At 51.2% G+C, this 24540-nt stretch overlaps 1 protein-coding gene across 4 annotated transcripts; it reads left to right on the forward strand.

The window, feature by feature from the left end:
* Window positions 1–2413: 2413 nt before the first annotated feature.
* Window positions 2414–23918, forward strand: LOC113974321 (opsin-5-like). 4 transcript variants are annotated; one of them, XM_027697357.1, is made up of 7 exons: window positions 2414–2442; window positions 10727–10815; window positions 18161–18248; window positions 19867–20029; window positions 20522–20649; window positions 21277–21605; window positions 22402–23918. In XM_027697357.1, the coding sequence occupies exons 2-7, from the start codon at window positions 10786–10788 to the stop codon at window positions 22948–22950; spliced, it is 1287 nt and encodes a 428-aa protein (XP_027553158.1). In that variant the 5' UTR covers window positions 2414–2442; window positions 10727–10785; the 3' UTR covers window positions 22951–23918. The 4 variants fall into 4 exon arrangements, with proteins under 4 accessions (XP_027553158.1, XP_027553157.1, XP_027553160.1 ...); XM_027697356.1 differs by lacking the exon at window positions 2414–2442 and adding an exon at window positions 8832–8868; XM_027697359.1 differs by lacking the exons at window positions 2414–2442; window positions 10727–10815 and adding an exon at window positions 14332–14449.
* Window positions 23919–24540: the final 622 nt, after the last annotated feature.

Here is a 24540-nt window from a genome sequence, read left to right on the forward strand (position 1 = left end):
AGCAGTCTGCAGCAGACTGAGGTGGGGTGGGAGCAGGATCCGTGTGCCATGTGGAGCTAACCTCCATGGATTCCCAGCCCTGGCTCTCCATGGCACTTATCTAACTAGCTTCCTGATGGAAGCTGCATCTCCCAGAAGATGTGTGATACCACTGAGGTACATTTTGGCACTTGAATTAGGCCACCTGGCTCCTTTTGCATCCTGCTAGCTCCAGAGCAGGATAATTTCTCAAGTTCCAAAGTAGATCATTCTTTTTGTTTGTTCCCTGTGTTAAAGCATGTCAGGTGAATGCTGAAATGCCTGAAGTGCCTTTTGTACAAGTCCTCTGCTCAGATCTGCCGAGATTACTGGAAGTACCAGGGAGGATTATAAAAATCAGGCTCAAGGTAACTAACATATTCTTGCAGGAATTCTTCCCTCATGCTGTGATGCTTCTCATGCTGACGTGTTGCTGGTGCATATAAAACCAGCCTTGGTGCTGCCTTGCTGTCTGACGTTTCTGATTACAGATCTATAAACTTGTTTTCTGCGTCTTTTGCTCTCAACAGAAGCCTAAAGGTTCCATACACCGTTAAGTAGTTTAGATTTGATGGTTTGAACCGACAGCTCCTTGAAGTTGTTTTTTCTGGAAGGTGACTGTGGATTACAAGCGTTTAGTACTAATTACGCGTTTACTGCTAATTATGCTGTAGACCCTCTTTAGGGAAAAAGATTCACCTTTCCAGTATTTGTTGAAACAGGAGCTAATCTGAGCATGGTGATAAATGCTGCCAGAGTGACTGAGAGAAATGCAGGAGGTGACTGCAAGTTAAGGTACATGTTGATGTACCTTGTTTGGCTCTCATTTAGTTGCTTCTCTGAATCAGTGAGAGTGAATTAGGCCTTTTAGCCTAATGTCTGAGTATCTAAGCAGCCCTGAGTTGGGCTGCAAATGTCCCTGTCTGTTGTTTGGGGGGGGGTGTTCCATGATTCCTTCTGAAAATCATGGAATGTAGTTGTGTTTATCTAAGATTGTAAGTATGTAAATGTCTTAGAGCTCTTGTGTAACATTAAGTAAAATTGAACGTTGCAGTTACTTTTAAGTACTTTTCTACAGTTGATCGTAGTCCCCTAGAGAAGGTTTTCTGTAACTTGTCTTGCCAGTCTGAAAATGCAGGGGCAGGGAATCAGTAACTGAGTAGGTTTGTGGTTTTGTACTCCTACACCCCTGCTGTGAAAACCAGACTCTGAGGGCAGCCTTGTGCACTGAGCCACCACATGAAAATGAACACAGTGCAGCACATCTTGCACAGTGCCTGGAGGAAGGGAAAGGGTTAAAGCATGTGATGTGGCAGCAGCTCTTTTACCTCCCAAATCCTGCAGACGTGCCACATAATTGAAGCTCCTCCATCTGAGGAGAGGTGTAGGAGAGCCAGGGAGCAGCTGCTCAGTTTGCCAGGCTTTCTGTGCAGATTTCACTGTGCTCCTGGGTGTGAAGCAGGGCTGCTCCTCATGGCACCAGAGCTTGGCATTGGATCCCAGCATGGTTTGTTCTGTGTGGATCAGTTTGTGGATCATGTTAGTTCCTTGGATCAGATGGGAATGTAGATCCCTGGATAAGGCAGATGAGGTGCTGGTGGGCAGCTGTGAGCAGCCAGCCCTGTGCCAGAACTGGGAAAGGCAGTTCTGATCCCAGGCTGTCCTTGCAGAGCTGTGGGGATGATTGACCTGTAACCAGGGATTAATGGCACATGGCACTGCCCAAAGTGGAGCAATCCATATCATTCTTTATTTTCCCCCTCCTGCACTGCTTTTGCTGCTTTCACGGTGTGGGACAGGCAATGGGAGCTCTGGCTTTCGATGGGTTGTTGCCTTTTTGGAACCAGCTGCTTTGGTGCTCTGACCTCTGCAAAAGGAAAATTCTACCCTCCTTAGGAGTCCCTGAAGGGACAGCCAGTTGGTTCCTGCCATTTGGTAAGGCAGAGTGGCTCCAGGGTTTTTCAAAGGCAGGCAGGATGTTTCTCCCATCTGGGCCGTGCTGCCTCAGATGCCTCTGGAGAGCCGGAGTTGCTGTTCCCTTACCCTGAGGAACAGCAGGGTCAGAGGCTTTAGTTACTGCTGGGCCACGGCTGCAGCCAGCCAGCCCTGCTCCCCATTCCCTTCCAGCTGGCAGCTGGAGAAAGCTCTGGCTTTCTGCTGCTGTGGCAGAGCAAAGGGGCCATGAAAATCATCTTGACACTCAGCAGCTTCCTGTGTCACCTGTGCTTAAAGCAAGGCCTGGACTTGCACTGAACTTGGAAAGGCTTTGTGCAGAGAAGAGGTGGGCAGGTGGAAATGTTCCAGATAAAAATGAAACAACCTGCTCTGATTATTTTTTTTTCCTTAGCCTCAAGGAGAAATCTCTCTTTCAGCTTTCAGAGTCTGGGAGGCACTGAAGTCATATTGCAGGGAACTTCACATGAGGTTAGAGATTGTTTTAATTACTGATATTTCTTATTGGTAGGTTCCTTTCTGAGTGCTGCAGATCCTGAGTGTGAGTGGTGGTGGTAGTTCTGTTGCTTCTGCTCAGGCTGGGCTCTATCATAGGAGTTCCTACTTTGAGATAAGCATGTGAAATACTTTCTGACTTGGGTAATACCACTCATTTGTTTTTTCTGTCTTATCTGGGCTTTGAGTTAATTCTGCATTGTGCAGTTTTCTGCATTGAAGAGAGTGTCAGAGCTCCAATAGCTTTAAGTAGTGCAGGACCAGACCTGCAGCGTGTGGCTGACAACTTGTGTGTGGCAGCTGCTTCTGCTGTTGTGGGTGTGGGACTGTCATGCTTCCTGCTTTAGAAATCATTCTCATGATAGTCATACTGTTCTGAGATTTTTCATCATCAACCTGCTTTAAAAAAAGAAAAAAAAAATCAACCCACAACTGCTCATCAACTCCTTAGTGAAAAATGTTGCTTTCTCCCAAAGTAAGTAAAATCTGCTCTGTAGCTTTGTGTGCAATGTGCTCCAATTTAACTGCCTTACCTGAAGTCTTCACAGACCACCTTTTTAAAGCATGGCCAGTTCTGGTGAGCTGTCTCTGCCAAAGCAGAGAGCTCTGCATGACTCTCTATCATGGCACACATGTAAGCCCCAAACACTAAGAAACGAACTGTTAATGAGAATAGGTGCTGTCATCCAGCAAGTCTGAAAAGGAACAGCCTGTTTACATGTCTCAGTGCACTTATGCTAACCAGGTTCATGGTGAGCCTTCCCACAGGGCAGTCTGTGGTGGGGAGGAGAGGCCTCCTCCTCATGCCCCCAGGAGCTGTGGGGGTGTGTGTGGTCCCAGGGGGGCCGTGGCAGCTGGGAGGAGCTCACTGATGGAGAACAAGGATCTGTGTGGTCCCTTGAAGGGTGCAGAAGAACCTGTTAGATACCCATGTTAGCACCAGGTTAGAGGATCTCCTGAGACCCTCTGTGTTCCTGGGTGGAGCACAGCTGGGTGGGAATGCTGAATGCAGCTCCTGCCAGCAGACAGCTGACAGTGGTGTGCTGGCTTGGTTGGGGCATGTAGGTGGGCTTGTCCTGCTCTGAGGTGATGGGGTCTGTTTGGCCATGTGGTTTGGAGATGTTCTCCTTTACAGCCAAGCATTGTAATTCCTGTAATTCCTCTCGTGGAGAGGGTTGTGCTGTGACCCCAAAAGGGTGGCCGAGGGGATCAGCTGAGTGCCACTGGCATCTCTCTCCGTGCCTGGCAGCAGCAGTTCCCAGATGTGCCCACGAGGAGGGGGCTGTATGGATGCACTGGCTGTGCCAGTGCCCAGGTGATCTCATGGAGGTGGGGGCTGTATGGATTTGCTGGCTGCAGCTTACACAGGCTGACTCAGTGGCAGAAGCAGACAAGGATAGCACCTGCCACATCACCTGCTCCAGGCCTCTTTCCTCAGCTGCAGGGCCAGGGTTGGCCCCATAAGCCTTTCTGCCCAGAGGGGTCAGCTCAGCACTGCTGTGAAACACCTCCCTAGCACCATGGTTTCCCTTGGGTGGCCGGTTTCCCTGGTGGAGGTGGCTCATTTATTGCTCCTGGGATGTGCATTGAGGGGAGAATGCCATTTCCATCTCTTTTTGCTTTTTGGTTTCTGACTCTAAAAATGCTAACGTGCTCCAGCCTCATTTCACAGGTACCTCTTTTATACGCTGGCTTTGGGCCACCTCAGCAGAAATCAGTGGGCTGTGTGCATATGTTCTGCTTCTCCTTTTTTGGGGAGAGTGGGGGAGAGGGGCTGCATTCCCCACGCTCTGCCTCTCGCTCCAGGAGAAGTAAAAGCCGTCTTAGGGCAGCTACTGTTGCATCTGCTGCTGTGACTAAATTCTCTTGTTCTTCAGACCTCAATGACAGAAGCTTTTCTGAGGGATATTCCTGATGCCAGGAGGGGGGATGAGCGTGCCTGTGTGTTTGCTGCTGTGCTGTGAAGTCCTGTGGAATAGCCATAGATGGCACTCTGGGGCTGGTCACTGCCTGTCCCTTGTGCTGGAGGACAGAGCACGGTGAGACTGTCCTGGCTGGGGGTAAGATGTGCTTGGCCAGCTTTTCAGAGGAGATTCATGTACAGCTGCTGCAGCAAACACGGGGGGGTGAGCAAGGCCATAGGTAAAGGTAAGAAGGGTAGAAATTTGGTGTAAGGAATAAGGTGAAACCTAGTGGCAGAACAGCATCATGTTACAGGAATGCTGGTTCCTGCTAAGCAGATTTTTACAGAGGGTGCTTCCATGCAGATGATCTGGCACTTTGGGTCTTGTGTTGATAAGGATCTAAGGGGACTTTGTACCTCGTTTAAGGGTGTGTTTTGTTCAGTGTCTGCCCGGGCAGATGCTGTGTCTGTAGGGGTTTGGGTGTCCTGTGGCTGCTCCAGGACAGAACTGGGCAGGTGTTAGCTGAGCAGAGGATGCTGCTAGACTCTGTCTCCCACTCCCAGATCTCCAGTGGAGAATTTCACCTTGAGAACATAAAACCTCTTCATGTAAATCAGTAACAGAAAAAAGATTTAGAATGGGTGAGTACTTGAGGGTATAAGGGGGCGTTTAGTCTGTGTGTGGCCCTCATACCACCAGGGAGAACCTTGCATCTTCAGGGCTCAGACTTGAAAGGTCAGTCTCAGGGATCCTTTTCTTTCCCTTTCTTACTCCTGCATTTCAGTATTCAGGTGGAGAAGCACTGAGTCATTTGAAATGTGTTCTCCACTCCACACATCACTGCCAGGCTCTGGGAAGAGTTGCCATGTCTAGTCTTTCAAAAACACCCTTCACTTGGACTCTTCTAGTGACTTCTGCCTCTTGCAGGAATCAAAGTCTGATTCACTTTCCACTGTGACTTGTAAAGTCTTGGGCTATTTAGAGGCATATCAAAAATTAAAATAATCTCTTCTGACAGCACCAAAGCCTGTGGTGCTTGAATCTTTGATATGAAGATTTCTCCTGCTTGGAGAATAGTTCATTTTTAATGCTGTGAAATAGAGCATGATAACTGTGCTGCTGTATATACTACAGTGAGCATTATGTGCTGCTTAATAAAATGATGCTTATGTCCAAGAGCTTCCTTTGTCAACAGAGGAAGGTGCAGTATTCACATGCTGGTAACTCACACTGAAAACTTTTGGCACAAATTTGTCTTCAGTGCAGATCTACCTGCAGCTGGAGTTAAATTCTTTCTCCCTGGTTCAGTGTTCACAGCTGAAAATATGGCCTGTTAAATGTTGCAATGGTCTAGATACCTTTGGGACCTGGTGTCTGTCTGGTCTTGCTCTGCAGGGAGTTGAGACATGAAGGTGTGGTGTGTAGCCATCATCCTACTTGGGCTTAGCTGCAGTACAAGGAAAAGCTGAGGAAGAAAACAACCTGTTTTCTGTAAAATAATTTTTGGGATATGTTGAAGCACTGTGAGATCTATAAACATGATTTGGGGGAAAGAAAGTTGAGAGACCCTAGAAAGCATCACATAGCTGCAGAAGTGCAAAATGTACAGTGCTTTGCCAACAAGAACTCTGCTTGCTAGGAACCATCAAACCCAAATGTTCCTGCTGGTACAAGGTATAATCACTGTATTTTGCCTCTTGGCTGTTCCTGAGTCTGTATCTCAGGGCCTGTTGTGGGCATTCTCTGTTGTGTTTCAGTGTTTGATTTAAAAATCCTCTTTTTCCTTACATTGTACTTCCTGCTTTTCAACAGGCTCGGAGCCTGTTGGCAAAATGACTTTTACTGAGCACAAGTAGGATGCTCACATGTCTTTGGAGTGAATGTGGATTTGACACTGATTTGATTCTGCTTTTTCTGCCTGCAGCTTATCACTCAGGCTCTCCAGTGAAGGACACTGTTTCCTCAGTCAGATATTTTCCATATGACTAAATAATGGCTATGGGCTGTGAATTTTTGTGTCAGTGCTCGGCACTGTGGGTTTCTGTTCAGAAATTGTATGGCCATGTGAGAAGGAGCCCTAAAAACAGGCACTGCATTGTTCAGAGTGACAGGATAGAATGAAGGGAAGGGGTATTTTTATTTCCCTGGCACTTAGTATTTGTCTTTTTATTTCCCCAACAAAGCTTGAAGAAGGTTCATTCACTGTCAGCAGGCACCTTCACTGTCAAACCCAAAGTCATGTCCCAGATTCTCCATTTGTACTCCCTGGAACCAGCTCATCTGCAGGGGTGTTCAGATCTCCCCCTCCTCCCCAGGGGCTGTAGCTGAGCAGTTTTCCCCAAACACTGACATCAGGACCCCCAACAGCTTTGCCCCAGGAGCACCTTTGCAAAGGGGAACCCAATTTCCAGTTGTGTTTGGTCAAGAGCTCTCCTGTTGCCAGCAAAGGGGTTTGTAAGTGGGTTTCTGATTAGGGAAAATGTTCAGCTAGAAATCTGATTGAGACCAGTCCCAGGGCAGTGTCTTTAGACCACGACTGACACAGTTTTATACCAAAAACAAAGGCTGGTACCATAATCTTTGTGCTGGTTTAGGCCGGGCAGGGCCACTGATTGCAGTGTGGTTAAACCTGATCTGTGCAACAGGGAGAGGAACTGAGGGGGCAGAATTAATGCTAGATAAAACCACAGGTGTGGAAGGCTCATTAAAAACTGTCAAGCCACGAGTAAAGAAATGTGGGAAAGAAATTACACCCGTGCCAAGGAGTGGAGTGAGTAGGAAGATAAGGGGAGAAAGTTATTGGCCTGACAGTCCTTCAGAGGGGAGGAGGGAAAATTGACTTAAAAATTGAGCCTGATAATGAAGTGGTGTCTGATTACTACATATAAAAGTGACTTTTCTTTGAAATACTATTTTTATAGTCTAGTGCAGAAAAGGTAGCAGCAAAGAAAGTTGATAGATTTCAAAGGGAATATTAATTAGGAACAATTTGAAAGTCCAGCTAAAGATCTATTTAAATTGATGCATTTTAATGGAAATTAGTCTGCCATGTGTTTTCCTGAAATAAAATAACTTGATAATATAGTGCATGTTTTCAAAGTAGACTTTGAACATTAGAAAAGAATAGACCGAAAATTAAAGGAATTCACTCCAGAGTGTGAGGCGTGTATTGGTCTGCCAGTGCTGGGTGAACTGGTTCCACTTTGCAGCTGGGGTGGATGTTAATGGATCTGCTTGTTCACTTGCAGAGATTTTGCAGAAAATTATATTTATTGGTCTAATGTGTCCGGTGTATGACGGGAGCCTAAAGGTGAGCCATTCTTTTTGGTTTTGTTGGGAAAAGCAGGCATAAAGGAGACACCACAGTCAAAGGCTGTGCTATGTTTGGCTACGAGTGGCTGAACTAAAGTGCTCTTTGATCTCAGCACATCTGTTCCCTCTGAGATAACCTCAGGAAGCACAGGGACCCTTTGCATGGTTCACACCACCCAGCCCCTACCATGGCTGTGGGAGAGCCACGAGCAGGAGGAGTTTCCTCTGTGGTGATGTTTAAAGGCAGGTATCCCACTGTGGCTGGGATTACTGCAGTCTCTGGGGGTGGTTCTCAGCTGCTCTGAGTGCAGCCTGCTTCTATTTGGGGTTTATGCCCTCTGCTTTCCAGGCTTTTAGCCAGGCTTCCACCACAAGACCAACCCTTGACTCTCAGCATCAGAGCCTGCTTGAGGACCATCAGCTTATTATTCCACTGCTTCCATCTGCTTCAATCTCTTCCCTGAGCTTTGCTGTGAAACCGTGGCAGGAGGGGAGATGCTCTTCATGGCAGGGGAGGGTGGAGAGGGAGCACCCTGGTTGCTGAGTGGCTGTTCCCCCCCAGTGTGCTGGTCCTGGGGGGGATCCAGCCCCCACAGTGCTCCCAAGGGAACTTTTGCAGTGTCCTGTCAGGCTGTGGAGCTGAGCAGGGCTGACTTGGAGAGAGAGCCTGGGAGAGGATCCTGAAAGTTAAGGGTTAAACTCTGGCCAGCTGGACTTTAAGTAAACAGGCAGCATTCAAAGCACAGTGGACAAGTGGGATGTGGGAAGCCAGAATATGCAGGCAATGGGAATTGTGGGTGGCACTGAAAAGCCAAATACAAGAACAGAAACATATATTTTAATATATATTTCCATTACAGTCACAAGCACAAATTGTGAGGGGAGGAAATGCATCTCAAGAGCAACATATGTGTTACCTCATGCCTCCACCTAAGTATACAAGCATGGGATTAATGGAACATAAAGCTGAAAGTTTGGTATACAGATGGTAGGAAGTTGGGTAACAGCATGTGTAGCTTGTAGCTTAGATCTGCCTTACATGAATGCCATCACCTAGCATTGTTTCTCACTAAATATTGCCCTTCAGATCCATCCCTGACCCATTTGCAAAGATGCTGAGCCGCCTCTTCAGCACAGGAGTGCTCAGGAAATTATACACCAGTGTGTGTGACCTCAGCTGGGCTAGGTGAGAATCTGGGGATGATAAAATCAGAAGAGAACACAAAGCAGTGGGAGAAATGTGAGTTGATAAAAATCAGCTAGTGGGGCTAAATCTTGTCAGGCAAATGTGGTGGGGTTTCTCCCCTCCCTTTAAGGTCAGACGCAGGAAGCGATGGGCACAGACATCTGTGAGTCACTTGACAGGCACAACAGACTGATGGGTAGGATTAGTGGGTACAAAATGTGCCTGGGAGATATACCAAAGGAGAAAATGTGACTGGCATGCTGAAGAACTTGTATGCAGATTTCAGAGCCGTGCACAGACAGGTAATGAGCAGAAGCTCATAGCACGCTGTGTGCAAGACAAATCCACTAATGCTGTTTGCAGGTGAGAGACAGGGCCCAGTGAGATGACATGATTTGTGAGAACGAGCACAACAGACCTGGAAGTGCTGCTTTCCAGATTAATTTCATTAGTGTGATATACTGTGACTGCTTTGGTACATCCCTGCTCCAGAGAGTAGTGAGAGAGGGGGGATGAGGCTTTACAGAGAACCTCACTCTACATTCAGGCAATTTTGTTTCAGAATTTTCTTGTGCTTATTTATGGTGATTTTTGTTGTGTGTGTTTATAAATCTGACCAAGTACATCTTTCAATCTGCTGTTACTGAGGCCAAATCTTAGGAGCATGCTTTTAGGGAAACATTTGTGACCTCACTGATTGTGTTGAGCTCTGTTTGTTCCAAAGCTTAGGATGCTGTCTGCTTTATGAATGCAATTGAAATCAGCGCTTTTAGTCTATGCTGTCTGTTTGCTCTCTAAAATTAAATGCTCTTGTGGTCTGAGTGGAAGCCAAGAGTGGTACTATGCAATGCTTTAGCTGCAGCTGGCTGACTTGGAGACCTCTCAAACTGGTCTTCACAAGTTTTCTGCCAAGTGGGGACAATAAGGCTTCACTAAGACACCCTGCTCATGCACGGCAGTGAAGCTGGGCTGTGACTTACGAAGTATCTGCTTTGTTTAGTCCCTCTGGACCTCTCTGTAAACCAGCCACTTGAGCAGCATCCTAAGCTTCAGTTCCACACTTTTGTGTTTGCTCAGTACAGACGTTCACTCCGGTTGCACCACAGGAGCAGTCTCTGAGTAGGTGAATGATTGTTTAGGATGGTTTATTTGGTCTCACGTGGCCTTCTCTGCACATACAAAGTGCTGACAAAGGAATGAGTCCTGAGGATCCCACCCAGAGCCTCTCCATTAGTTCCAGGAGGTTTGGGCTGTAGTTGTGCTCGTGGCCATGCAGGGAGAAGTGAAGGAGCAGAAGTGAATCCCTGTGGAGGATGTGGTGCAGGATCCATGCTTTGGTTTGACCCTGGGCAGTGCTGTGCTGTGTTTGTGACTGGCCAGGTGGGTGAACACTCCCACCTGCACATTGGCCTTTCTATCCCACACGTGGCAATTTTGTTGCTGCCCATCATGTTTAAAATAGAGCTGTTTCTTAGGGATCTCCCCCCTCTCTGGCCACCAGCACTGGCCTGCAGGGTGGAGATAGTATTTGCATCTGGCACTGAGCCTTCTGCTCCTGCAGATATCCTCAGTGCCAGACACAGCTGTGTGGACAGGTCTCTGAGTCATTAACCCAGGCGAGTATTGAGGTTGCTTCCTCCCAGTTCCTCTGTGCTCGGTGTGAATACATCCACGGGCTGATGTCTCATTTGGCTGAAGGCTGAGGCTGCTTTCAGCTCCTGGGCAATGCTGGGCACAGCAGCCTTGGCTCGGGCAGCAGAGCTGGTTCATGTTCCTGTGACCACCCAGCACTGATGATGGGATGCTTTCATGGGGCTGGGCTATTCATAGTCACTCATGACTGTCCCCTTTTGCACAGGAGCTTGAATTTCCAACTCCTGCTGACATGGCCTGCCAGGGCACTGCCTCTGACTCCTCATGCTGCTCCCCAGGCCTCACGCTTCCCAGGTGAGTGACTGTGGGGCATAACAGCTCTAATTCCTCCTCTCCATCCCATTACCCTGCTGCTCACCTGCCTGGAGATGATGGGAAGGACACAGGTCTGAAATACCGTGAAGGACAAGGCTGTCCCCAGAGTCTCCATCCTCCCTGACCAGCACAAAGTGGTTATTAAAGCCTTTCTCTTTCATGAATACTTTTGATAGCATGTATTTTGAGCACAATATCCTCAGAGCTGTTTTGCCACTTGAGCCCTGGCACCTTGCTCCCTGTCACTTTATTTTTGCCTCTCCTGGCTTGATTATTGATGAGAGCAATTTGCAGCCCGTGTTGCTTTGTGCATGAGGAACAAACCAGGGGTGCAGGAGAGAAAAGTATTCCCATCCTCTCTGTAGGAGATTGAGCAATGTGCTTCCAAATCTCTGCACACCTGTGCTGTCACAGATTCACGTTTCAGCTCTGTCATTTGCATACAAACGACTGTGGTCCTTCAGGCTGCAGCTGGGCTCCATGTTTGGGAACATGTTCCCAATCTGTGTCTGTCACTGCTCTTTAATGAAAAAGCTGAACATCTCTTCTCTTGAAAGCTCCTCTAATGGTTCAGTTTGCACTTGCATTTGCTGACTGACTTTCTGTTTAGACTATGATAAATAAAAATGAAGCATTCAGAACAGATCTCTACCTAGTGATGTCAACACATTTTGGAAATTTAAGTTTTGCCTCGTAACATCCCTGCGATCTGCTTTCTCCTGTGAGGGAAACTGAGGCAAGCAGAGGCAACAAAGGAAACTGAGAGTCCTAATGCTGAAAGCTTTGGAACTCTTGGACTAGACTTTTGAGTTATTGAGGAAATTAATGGCTAATTAAAGATTTTTTTTTTTAGTTAGATTAGTAGCAGACGTTTCACAAAGCACTGCTATAAACATCTGTCCAGCTGCCTTAGTGAATCCAGCTGCATAATGCAGACTCATGCCTGTCTTCAGTTTGAGAAAATATGCTTGGCAAAGTTTTAATTTTTGGATGAAGTTTATGTAAATATTAAAAGACTTATCAGATTAATAGGACTTCACAATAAGTCCAGAACTCTTCTCCTTCATGGATACAAGTACTGCCTTTGTATCCGCGGCAGCAGCCTCTGAAAACGGATGACAGCTCTCAGTGTGATTGTCAATTACATGTTTATACTCTGTTTGACAGATAATTTTTTCATGTTGATTTGCTCTTCCTCATAATTAGATGTAGCAATTAGAATATCTTATATATTATGCTTGAATTTTCTTCTAATGCTGCTGTAGCTTGATGGTCTCTCAGACACCTCTTCCCCAGCACAGTGAGCATGGGAATTAACTCTCCACCACACCAATCTGCTTATTTCTTCCTTTTATTTTTTCCCCCTTTTGAATAATTCCAGTTCTGGTATTGGGGAACTGCCAGTGTTTTCACAGGATATTCCCTATCCCCAGTTGATATTTTCTTGTCTTATGAGTATCTAAGTTCTTACAGATCTGATGAGCTGGTTTGCTATCCCAGCATCGCCTCTCCTTTGTCTCAGAAAACAGGTGCTCTGCTGTGTCCCTTTGGTACCCCAGGAGTGCTTTTCATTTCACCAGCAGTGCAAAAAAGTGGCCAGAGATTGTCCTGCCACCAGCTTTTCCTGCTCACTGTCCCTGAGCACGTGCTGCAGTGAGGGAAGAGTTCTCAGCAGACATCACTGTGGGACAGTGTTGGGGCTGGGGGGGGATACACGGGACAGAGGCATCGCTGTGTGTCTGCTTTCCATGTGCAGTTATTACAACATAAATGAGCTGCAAACACACGTCTCCACAAGCAGCACTTTTGTGTCAGTGCCCCTTTTGTGTGGGAAAGGTGGTGGTATTTGCACATGTGAGTTAGGTGCACAGTTATTCCAGTTACTTACTGACTGCACTGGGGCACTTACAAATTCTTGCAGCCTTCCAGCACAGGGACAGAACCACAGGGCAGGAGATCTAAACTCAGCCAGACTAGTGGTTCTCAAAGTCTCATCTCCTCCTTGTCTCTGACACTGCCAGAGCTGTGCTGCCAGCATTTTAGTGGCGTGGTCCCAGGAAAGGGTCCTGTGTCTGGTGCTGAGCTGGTGGTTTCTCAAAGGCAGAGGGATATGAGTTTCAGGTTACTTCCCACCATCTGGAGTTCAGAAATGCTAAGCTGAGGGTGGGCAAGGACACTCTAAAGCACCTCTGACAGGGAGCAGCTGGGCTGCACTGTCCCTTCTTCACCTGGTGCTAAAGTGATACCCACATCCTCACAGAGCAGCTGGGGAACAGGAGAGCCGGCAGCGTGGGGAGGAAACAGCACCTGCCCTGGGAGGGAAAGCCTGAGCATCCAGCACTGAATATAAGGTGCCATTGGTGCAGTTGCACAGCCAGGCAGCTCTCTGGGGCTTTGTCACTGTGTGCAGAGCTGGCTGAGGGCTTTAGGAGGTGAACTGAGTTGCTTTTTGGCTATAACATGACTTACTGGGTTCCTCGGAACGGGTTTGGTTTTCTGTCCCATCACCTCCATAGTCCCTGTCTCCTCCATCTCTTCTGGGAAATCTCTTGCAGACAAGAAGGGAGGCAGCAAACCCAGGTCTGTGCCTCCTCTGTGGCATCTCCACTGAGCTTTGTCACCCTCTCAGCCAGCTCCTTTGAGTCTTGCCTCACTGCACAAACCAAGTAGGAACAAAATTATCTCAAAGACTTCAGTCCCTCTTCCAAACCTGGATGAGATTGGCTGGCAAATGAAATGGTGTTGGGGAGGAGCAGCGTTGCTGAGGAAAGACAGACTGACATGGAGGTCAGTTTCCAGAGGAAACTATGCTAAAGAAATAATGCAATTGTGCAAACATGGCCACAAAGTTTAGTAACTGTTGGCAGCACAGTGTGGAGTGGAAAGTGCTGCTGCTGCTCTTTGAGCTTGTGATGCTACCGAGGACTCTCTGTTCCTTGGGGTGTCATGAACGTCATCCCTCAGGTCCATTCCAGGTGAAAGAAGGAAAATGGGCACATTCCCTGATGGATGTTGGGCTTTTTGGGTTAACTCTGGCTGTGTGAGGGGGCTGTACAACAGGGCCTCAAACTTGGCTGAGGCCTTTTGTATTTCTGGAATGCAAACAACTAACTTTCAGTTTATAATAATCTCAGTATGTATCTATTTACATAGCTGGTGAGTCCATAAATGATTCTCATGGAGCCTCTTTCCAAAGCACACAGAGGACATAAGGCTATTGTTGTGCATTTCTCCAGGTTTGGGGTTCCTTTCTGAAGTAAATTTAAGCACCTAAATCCAAGCTGACCAACAGTCCTGACAGTGTTTGGAGCTCTAAAAATGAATATTAGGATTTTGATGCCATTCCCATTTCTAACTGGCAACCAGGGGAAAGCTCCTGGTGTGGAGGGAATTAACAAAATGCTTGTTTAAGTGATGGTCGTGGCTTGTGCTTTGCCAAGCAGAGGCAGGTAAAATGCTTTGGGTGGAAAGCAATAACCAGCTCTGACAGCGACAGGCTCAGTGCAGTGATCCCCCTCTCCTTGTGCCCCCTGTCACTCCGAGCGTGTCCTTGGAGCACCACACAGGGCACCGTGGGGTCCTGCCCGGTGTCCAGGCAGGTCTGCAGGGACAGGTGAGTGAGTTACCAGCCTGCCTCCCTCGGGGGGAGGAGAGGGGGCGGCCGCGGGGAGGGAAAAGCGAGCCTGGGGGTGCTGAGGCCATGGAGCGCTGCTTTAAACTGCGCTCCCCGAGCCTCAGTTTCTCTTGCTGTGAAAGTCGCGGCTCCGAGGCCGGTGAGTGCGGGGGGAGCGGGCTGGGCTGGGCTGGGCTGGGCGCTACTGGGAGGGGGTGCGGGGGAAGGGGATGCCCGGGCTGAGCTGCAGCGCGGGGGCCGTCCCGGCTGCGGGGACGGTGTCCCTCAGTCTCCCCAGCGCTGCGGGCAGGGCGGGAGGGACAGAGCGAGGTGCGGACGGAGCGAAGTGCAGGCGGAGCGCGGTGCGGGCGGGACAGAGCGCGGTGCGGGAGGGACAGAGCGCGGAGCTGTCCGTCCCGGCGGTGCTGAGCGCTGTGGCGGATCCCGCGCCGTCCCGGTAAGTTCCCGTCGGCGGGGAGCGGAGCGGGCGGCTCCGGGGGCTCCTCCAGGAGAGGTGAGGGGGGCCCGGCCGCTGCCCCGGGGGGACGCGGTGCCCCGAGCACCGCTGGGCGTGGGGAGGACTCGTCCCCGCGGGTGCCCCGGGTGTCCGCGGCTGCAGCAGGGCAGGGAGCCCGGCCCCGCGGGCCGTGGGTGAGCCGGGGCTGCGGGGACGCTCCCGGGGGTGCTGGAGCAGGGGGTGTCCCGGGGACACGGGACCGGCAGGGGCAGCCCGGGGTGCGAGCGCTGCTCCCGCCGGGGCCACCACGGGCACGGTGCGTGTGAGGGAGGGACACGCTGGGGGTGTGAGTGGGACTGCACCCCCGCAAAGGAGCTTGCAAGAGTCCCGGGGGGGGAACTGAGGCAGAAAGCAGATTTTACTGTCTGTAGTCGGTGGGGATGGGCAGCCCTGGCAGAGGAGAACTCGGTGATTTTGGGTAGGGGTCCGAGGGCTGCCTGTCCTTCAGACCCTGAGCAGTTCTCATTTGTGCGCTTTTGCTCTTCTGTGACTTTTTAAGCCCTGCACTATTTGCTGGGCTGGCAGCAATGTCTGAGCTTCCCCTGCGCTGGGAGCTGCAGAAATCGATTCCTGCTGTTTACTACTGGAGGAGTCTGGAGGTCAGTGGAGTTTCCAGGCTCATCAGATTTCCCCCTCCTCTCCAAGGCAGACATGGCTTTGTGGCACGTTGCCTGAAGAAAAGCAACTCTCCAAGTCTGAAGGGGAAATGGGCAAACCCAACAATCACATGAAATAAAATCTATGATCTTTCACGTAGGCAGAGTGACCAGGACAGTCCAGCCATGCCAGTGCCCTCCCAGGTGCCAGACATGGACATGGGATGTAAGTCAAGGTTTAGGTTTGATTCTTCCTGTGAACACAAGAATAAGGGCTGGGATGCAGAATACAAGGGTTTCCTGGTAATGTACCTGTGGCAGCAGCTGCTTGGAAAACTTCATCTCATTTTGAAGTCTGATTAAATTGAGGGGAAAGCAGCTTTCACAGTCTGTCTCTTCTCAGAACAGAGTCTGAGCAATGGAGCTTAAATCAAATTCAGCAGCAGCTCTGTATGCCCAGAGACTACGTGGCTGAGCAGTTTGATGTTGAAGGGCTGTGCTGTGCTGCCTGGCTACCCCGAGGAGACAGTCTCAGCTGAATCCCTCCCTGAGGAGCCACAGATCCAGTCTTCATTGAGCACAGTCATGCCTTTGAAATGTTTCGGAGTTGGAAGAAAACTCCTGTAGCTGTTTCTGTCAGAAATTATTGTGAATGCGTTTAATACCTGCACTGATATTTCTGCAGCTTTTCACTCTCCATCCACTGAAGTTGACGGCAGAGAGGGAGGCCTGTGCAAGCTTCCCCCATCACATGCTCGCCTGAGGGAGAACCTCGGTGGGAGGGGGACCTTTGGGCAGGTTTTCAGCGGACAAGAAGAACCAGAACAGGTTTGTGAATTGCCAGGGAAGCAGACTGCTCACTGTCTTGCTTCCACAAGGAAGAAGACCATGTAAGCACCTCCTGGGGCCAGGTGAGAAGAGGTCCCAGCACTCCCCCCCATAAAGGAGCTCAGATAAGTGCACCACCTCCTAATTTGTTGGGGGAAAGGGGGCAGAAAGATTTTACAAGCCCCCAGAGAAAGCAGCAGGGGAAAGTCTGAGATTTTTCACTAGTTTCTGTACTGATCCCAGCTTCACTTGCCTGTCTGCTGCACAGGCGAGTTTACAGGATCCAGTCTATGATTTACTTTCGGGCACAAAAGTGATAGCTCTCCATGTTTCTATAAAACTGATTTATTGTCTGTGTGTCAATGACATCAGCACATTGATCAGTGCAAGAGGTGCATTTTTATCAGTTCTGTCTTACAGGGAGTGATGTGTGCTTTACAAGTAGCTCAAGCACAATCATAAAAATAAGGTCTATCCCAAGTAATGTCAGAAATAGAAGTTCCTCTCCTGCAGATTATTGTCCCTTTTTGCCAGCTTGATCTCACAGGACACTTGCAGCTCCCCTGACGTATTGCAGGATGGAGACCTGCCAGGGATCTGAAGGAAATAAAGACCTACAAGCTTGGCCAGTTCTCTCCCTTGCTGCACGTGTGCCTGCATGCTGAGGGGCAGGAACAATCCCTTCCAGACTGTTCGTGGTGGGCCTTGCCCTGCCTCGTCCCCAGTGCAGCTGTGTGACCACAGCCCCTCCTTTCCCCTTGGCTCCGTGTTTATAATGGATGCTTTGCTAAAGCCTCTCAGAGGGATCGTGTGCATGTGCTGTGTTCAGCTCATCTGCTTCTGAGGACTCTTGGGGAAGATGAAACATGGCCTGGGGGAGAACTGTGCATTATGAGAATTTCAGGAGTGATTTGCCCAGCCCTCAATGAAGGTTGTGTCCGATTAGGTTAATGAAGGACGTTGTCCTCATGGCCAGAGTCACTCAGTCTGTACAGGGAGGTATAAATCACCTGTCCCTGCACGTGGAAAATCTCTGCCCTCTGAACAGCACAGGAGAGGAAAGGAGGTTATTTCCACTGGGCTGTGAAGCACTGAGCACCCAGGGTGCTCTGTGGACGAGATGAACCCAGGAGCCCCCTTTCACCACTGGGATATGTCCTCCTGCCCCCCTCATACGTGGGGGGTGCAGCCTCCAGCCCCTCCACCTCCTCCTGTCCTGCTGGACTCACTCTCCTCTGCACCACCCTGGGGCCTCCCTGGAGTCTGGGACATCTCTGCAACCCTCTGACCCCTCAGTTGGGTCTCACCCAACTCGCACCATTGCAGGGCTCTCATCACCAGGACTGCAGATCCCTTCCTTGCAGCCTTGCAACAGGGATGGGCAGAGCAACAAGTGGCTCAGTCTCCCAGACAGAGCTGTGACTGCCCAAATGTGTGTGTGTTTATCCCAAAGGCACAGGCTGGTATCTCAGTGCACACATCCAAAATGTGCCTGTGGGAGCTCTGCACCATTTTTATCTGTTTGTTGTTGAGGGGAAAGAAAGAGCCACTTTCTCAAAGAATTTTGAAGAGAAACTTAGAAGCTGATGAATAAGTAGCAAAACCTCCTCCCTCCTTCCCTTTCCCCGTGGTTGGTGCTGCAGGCAGGGTTAGCTGGGGCTGGGGTTCCACACAGCTGACCAAGAGCTGTCCTCCCAGAAACCAAGGGAGCTGGGCACGCCTTCTTTTGCCAAAATTCACTCTCACTTGTGTGTGTATCTTGCTTTGCAGATGGGAAATGTGTCCAACATCTCGGTGTTCACCTCCACCTTATCAGAGAGAGAGGACCTGATATTTGGCACACTCTATTTAGTCTTTGGTAAGGAAAGGCCTGTTATCCCTGTGTCCCTGCTGCAGGCAGCCCAGGTGCTGCCTGCCTGCCTTCCAGAGACATCCAGGCCTTTTCAGCTGCTGATGCTTCCAGAAGTGTCCAGTCGTTAGCAGAATAATTGAACTGACCCTTCCCACATTACTCAAAATGATGATCTGGCCAAAGCTTGGTGACTGCATTCCCCTCTCAGGGGAACTGCAAGTGCCTGCTATGGTTTCAAATACTTGGACAGTTGAAGAATAACTTCTGAGGACTGTGCTGTAACTCCTATCACAGCCACCCAATGTGAGATGGGCAGGGACTCTGTTGGCATCACCAGCTTCATGTTTGTTGGAGGGGATTTGGACCTCGAGCTGGCCCTTGCTCTCAGCAGAAGCTGCTGGTGAAGGTTCTGTGGTTTGGAGTCAGTGGCAGTGAAAAGCCAGCAGGCAAAACTGAGGGGCTGGGCCTCGCTCTGAGGTGGCCCAGACCTGGTTGGTGTGGGCCAGAAGTGAATGATGGGCAAAGAAAAGCCTCCCAAGTCTTCTGAGCCCTGAGCAAGTTGTCTCCCAAATGCTACAAGAGGTTTTAATGTCTGTGAGGACAGGGAACCCAAAGGGTTCACACCACTGGACTGACAGCACTCCTGTAGGCACCTACAGCTGATAAAATGTGCTCACCACAGATGTGAGACTCACTCTGTGGGAAAAATGCCTTGTGAGGCTGGGAAGGAGGACAAACATCTCAGCATTCTGCCCTCCAGCAACTCCAAAGCCTCCAAAGCTCTGTATTTGGCCAGGTCCCATGCGAGAATCCTGTTCCTGAGGGGAACTTCATTGTGGGCCATTCAGCAGCTTTGGAAGCTGGTTCTTACCATGGGATTTAATTTACAGCCTAATCCATTAGGGAGAAACTCTTATCCTGCCCAACCTGCCTAAAGAGCAGCAAAGATTCCCCTTCTGAGGACACTGAAACCTCTTTTCCATGAAAGCACAATTACATAATAAAAAAGAGAAAGCCCTTGTTATAAAACTTTAATCACCACTGTTGATTTAAATACACTAATAGCAAACAGAGAGCCTTCTTTTGTTTAGTCTGGATTTTCCTTGATCTTCATAGTTCCTTTCTTCTTGTTTGTTTTGTTACCATGATATTGGACAGCACAGAGTCACAGGAGTGACATTGCCAGGAAGAAATTACAAAGGGGAAGGGGCCCAGCTCCTTGGCCTCACATCAGAGGACAATTGCACAAAGCCCCTGTTATTTATCTAGCTGGAAGGAAGTGCCCCCCTTGCTCCTTCCAGCTGGAAGAAGTGACTTTGGCCAGATCCTGCACCCAGAACCCATTGCAGTCTCATCCCATCACTGCCCTCCTACCAAACTCCTCTGTAGGATCTCAGGAAGGGGAAGGGATCAGATCCAATGTAAAGCAGCTCCAGATGTGCTCACAGAGCTCTGCGGGTCCCATGGGCTCCCCTGTCCAGCCCAGGATCCAGAGAGGGAAGCCTGGAGCCCTTTCCAGGCTCCATAAAACTTCTCTGGTATTTGCTTCCAAACATCTCAAGATGCTCCTTGTTCCCTTCCTGGCTCTGTTACACACAGTACTGTTCCTCTGCTTTCTCCACAGGCATCATGTCCTTCTCTGGGAACTCACTGCTGCTGCTGGTGGCCTATCAGAAGAGGTCCTTGCTGAAACCTGCCGAGTTCTTCATCGTCAACCTGGCCATCAGTGACCTGAGCATGACGGTGACGCTCTTCCCCTTGGCCACCTCCTCCTTCTTTGCACACAGGTACCTCATGGAAGTGGCAAGGGGGCAGTTTGCAGACCTTGTCTGGAAATGGAGAGATCCCCCGTAGGGGGTGCAGGGGGGCCCAGGCCTCAGCCTGGTGGCACTGGGGCACTGTGTGAGCTCCCAGACATCCATCCCACCGCGGGTGCTTTGCTGCTCCCTGTCCCTCTGGTTCCTCACACAGACCTGCTGTAGAAGGGGGGTGGTGGAGCACTGCAGTGGTGTGTGCCAGCATGGAGCAGGGCAGCTCCTGCACCTGTGGCTCCATCCGTGCTCGTCACTGGGATGCTCAGAGAACAAATCAGCAGCGAGATCACGCCCGTGTTTTCCCGGTCAGGTGCTGGTACCTGCGCAGCCCACTGGAGCCACCCCACGTGTGCCCAGCTTTGCTGCTGGTGCTGGGAAATTCCCAGCCTCCTTGAGGAGCAGGGACCATGGAGATGACCCCTGTGGCAGGGGGAGGGATGGGTTCACGTGCAGCTCTCCTCGCAGGTGGCTGTTTGACCGGGCCGTTTGCACCCTCTACGCCTTCTGCGGGGTCCTGTTCGGGCTGGGCAGCCTCGCCAGCCTGACGGTGCTCAGCACAGTCTGCTGCCTCAAGGTCTGTTACCCAGCATATGGTAAGTGCTGGGATGCGTTACCTGATCCCACACCCCTCTCTGTCCACAGAGACCTTTTCTATTTTTTTGTAGTGAGTCAGATCCACCTCTTCTGGAAAGGTTTTGCCCATTCCCAGTCAATGCACTGACTCTTAGAATCACAGAAACAAGCTTAGGTTGGAAAAAGTCTTTAAGGTCACAGAGTCCAGCTGTTACTCCAGCACTGCCAAGTCCACCACCAAACCATGCCCCCAGGTGCCACATCCACACGGCTGTACCAGAGCAGGTTGCAGATTTTTGAACAACCGTTCACAGACGAGCTCAGACCAGAGCAGACTCTGCATCTGGGAAGCCACAAACTCTGGCAGAGCAACAAGAGCTGCTTTCCCTGGTTCCTGGTGAGAGAGCCATAAGCCAAATGTATATAATTCAGTGAAATAATTAATACAGGAGGGCTGGGTTTGCAGTGTTGTAGCTCCTGTCTGTAGCCCTGTTTCCACCTGGATGTCCTCCACAGAGCTAAGGTGACATTTGTCTCGGCTCCTTGTGCCAGCGCCTGGAGGTGTGGGTGGCTCAGGGTCGCAGTCCCCTCTCTCCAGTGGCCCTCACCCACAAGGAGCCACCCTCAGCCCCGTCCCTCTGCCGCAGGGAACAGGTTCTCCCCGGGCCACGCCGCGGTGCTGCTGCTGTGTGTGTGGGTCTATGCCCTGACCTTCGCCACGGCCCCCTTGGCCGAGTGGGGCAGCTACGGCCCCGAGCCCTACGGGACAGCCTGCTGCATCACCTGGGAGACCTCCAGCAGGGAGGCCACGCTCTACATCCTCGCCCTCTTCATCTTCTGCTACCTCCTCCCCTGCCTCCTCATCCTCGCCTCCTACTCGCTGATCCTGTGGACGGTGTGGGTGTCCCGCAGAGCCATCCGGCAGCACACGTCCCCCCAGCGCAGAGCCCGCAGCCTGCACGGCCTGCTCCTCAAGGTAGGGGGGACCAGGGGGCTGCAGGGCCTCGGGGTGCCCCAGCCCCCCACCCTGTGAATGCTTCAGGGCCCTCCTGCCGGGTGTCTGCTGTTCCTGATGAATTCTCCAGGTGTTTGTGTCAGTGTGGGTAATAACATATTTCTCATTTAAAGCCATCAGGTGGAGGAGTTTTCATTTTAAATTACATTGGAAAAGATCAGAAAGGAGCTTGCATGAGTCATTGTTCCCCAGACTACAAGCTAATACTATAATTTACCAAGGATATGTCAAAAAAAAAAAAGTGAATACCCTTTAAAAAAAAAACACAGCATGAAAGAAAACAGCTTGCAAGCCTGGCAAGCCTGGCAAGCCGTGTCCCATCAGGGAAGGGGGGCTGAGCACAGCCCATTTCCAGGCATCCCAGTCAACCCACATACCAGCACACAGATTGTTGGAGGGATTTTCAGTGCTTCCAAAGGTTGTTGGGGTCCGATGCTGACCTGGTCCCAGCAAGGTGTCTGGGTCCTTTGTACCCATCTGCTGTGGAGGGCTGAGGCAATTCCCGAGTTTCCCAGGTGGGACAGGGTGTGAGTTGCCTGAAGTGAGAGCAGGTTTATGCATGGGGTGGGCTGAGCTGCTGCCCTGATGTCTGACATCCCAGAGCTCCAGGCTGACGGGTGCAGAGGTCCTTTCCCTGGAGATGTGAGTACTATTTGGGGTCCAGCTTCACATGGCTGAGTTTTGGAAGGGGTGTCAGTGTCCTGTGTGTACCACAGGAGGCTCCTGGCACCGCTGTCTCCATCTCCTTCTCTTGCAGCTGAGCGTTGCCGTGTGCCTGGGGTTTCTGGCTGCCTGGACCCCCTATGCCGTGGTTGCCCTGTGGGCACTGCTGGGGGACACCAGGCAGGTGCCAGCGCTGGCCTTCGTGCTGTCGGCCGTCTTTGCCAAGTCCTCGACGCTCTACAACCCGCTGGTGTACCTGCTCTTCAAGCCCAACTTCCACAAGTTCCTCTCCAAGGACAGGGTGCTCCTGCAGGCCCTCCGCACCCTGCTCTGCTGCGGCTGCCCAAGCTGGGCACTGCAGCCCTTCCCATCCCCGGGGGCCAGTGACCACCCCGGGGCCTGCAGAAACTGCAACGACGCTTTCGAGTGTTTCAGCAACTACCCCAAGTGCTACAACCCCCCCCAGGCGCCCAGCAGCTCCCCCCTGCACGGTCCCCTGGCCATCCTGGCCGATGGAGCTGCCTGCCAGCCGGGGCTGAAGAGGACAGTGCAGGTGATGGTGCTGGTCACACGGAAGAGGTCGGGTGCTGTGAATGTGGCAGGTGAAGCCCTGCCATCAGCCCTGGTGAAGGACCTGCTCTGAGCCTGGCTGTGCCCAGCTCTGTCCTGCCAGCGTGCCACAGGACAAACCCAAACACAACATTCCTCTCACCCACACACCCAGCGGGTCCCCAGGTGTTCTGTAGATGAAGTGATGTGAAAATGTAAGACCAGCCTTGCCTCCCGCTCTGGTTTGGCTCTTGCAACTCCGAACCTGGTCTTTGCACTTGCAAAAACAAGAACAAAACCAGCCCCTGAGTGCCTGAGAGCTGCCCAGGGTGCAGCCCAGGGTAGTCTCTCCTGTCTTTGCTCTCTGGGCCCTTGGCCTTTGTTTTTCATCCTGGTGCTCTGATGACCAAGTAGGAACTTGGTTGTCTTAAAAACTGTGCCTGGCAGGGCAGGCTGGGGGCCAGGAGGCCCTGAGGGGCATCTACCTTCAGTGCTGGCTCCTACAGCCCCCACAACCATGTCCTCTCCTGCTGGGGAGCAGGACCATGTCACACAGCTACCTCACTTGGGATTATGAAGCACCTCCCTATAGCTCTCAGGGACTGCTCTCTGTGCCAGCTGTGCTACCCCACTCCCTCCATTTGAATGAAACCCACCAGTGTTGTGTGTTTAGAACAAGGATTTGGGGTTACAATAATCCTGGAGTGACTAATGGTAGTCCCAGGTTGTGGTCTCCAGGCAGGGAATGACGAATCTTTGGCTGAGCAACATCCCGGAGATGGGGCTGTGGCCACAGGGTGTCCCTGGCGCAGGAACAACAGGGCAGCAGCTGCCAGGGCAACAGCATCCTGCAGGACTGAGTCGGCCCTTGGAGGTCAGTGTGGGCAGCACACCCACGGGGAGGGGTTGGGACAAAAGGGACCAAGAAGCTGTGCCAAGGGCCTGATGCAAAGCCACCCCCACAAGAGCCCCTCCAGCAGCTCCCCTGCCCTGTCCCAGGCACTCTGTCAGCCGAGGGGATCCTGTGCTGTCTGTGCTGACCAGTCACCGTGTTCCAGAAGTTATCCATTTCCAAAGTAAATTCACTCATGCAAAACTGGCGTTTGGCTCTGTTCAGCTCTGTGTTGGCAGCCACGCTCTGGGATGGATGGGAACAGGGATGGGAACAGGGATGGGAACAGGGATGGGAACAGGGATGAGGGCATTGCTGCTGTGGCAGCCGCAGAGAGTGACCGGGACTGGACCGTGGGAGGACTTGGGGCCACATGCGAGTGATCACAGGGACCAGGGCACGGGGCAAAGAAACCTCCCCCTGCCCGTCAGCCGAGCCTCCCTCCTGCCGAGGGACACAGCGACGGCGTGTCCGGCAGCAGCAGGACCTGCTGCACCCCCCGTGCCCGGGCACCCGGGCTGGATGTGCCCTCGGGCTGCCCGCCGGCCATCCCCGGCTGTGCCTGCTGCTGCCCGACGAGAGGAGCCTCCAGAAGGGACCGAGGGCTGATTTCCCAGCGCAGGAAACGAGCACGAGGGGCTGCTGCCACCTCCTGGGGGCTCTCGGGGCATGGCCAGGGATGGACAGGGACCAAGGACCGACCCAGCCAGCCCGGGGACTGTGCTGGGCTCAGGGACACGGCGGGTCCAGCCACCTCTACTGGTTAAAAATACTGGGGTTCAGAGATCACCT

Source organism: Neopelma chrysocephalum, unplaced genomic scaffold, assembly GCF_003984885.1.
Source record: "Neopelma chrysocephalum unplaced genomic scaffold, ASM398488v2 Primary Assembly neopelma1_119, whole genome shotgun sequence".
Lineage (NCBI taxonomy): Eukaryota > Metazoa > Chordata > Aves > Passeriformes > Pipridae > Neopelma > Neopelma chrysocephalum.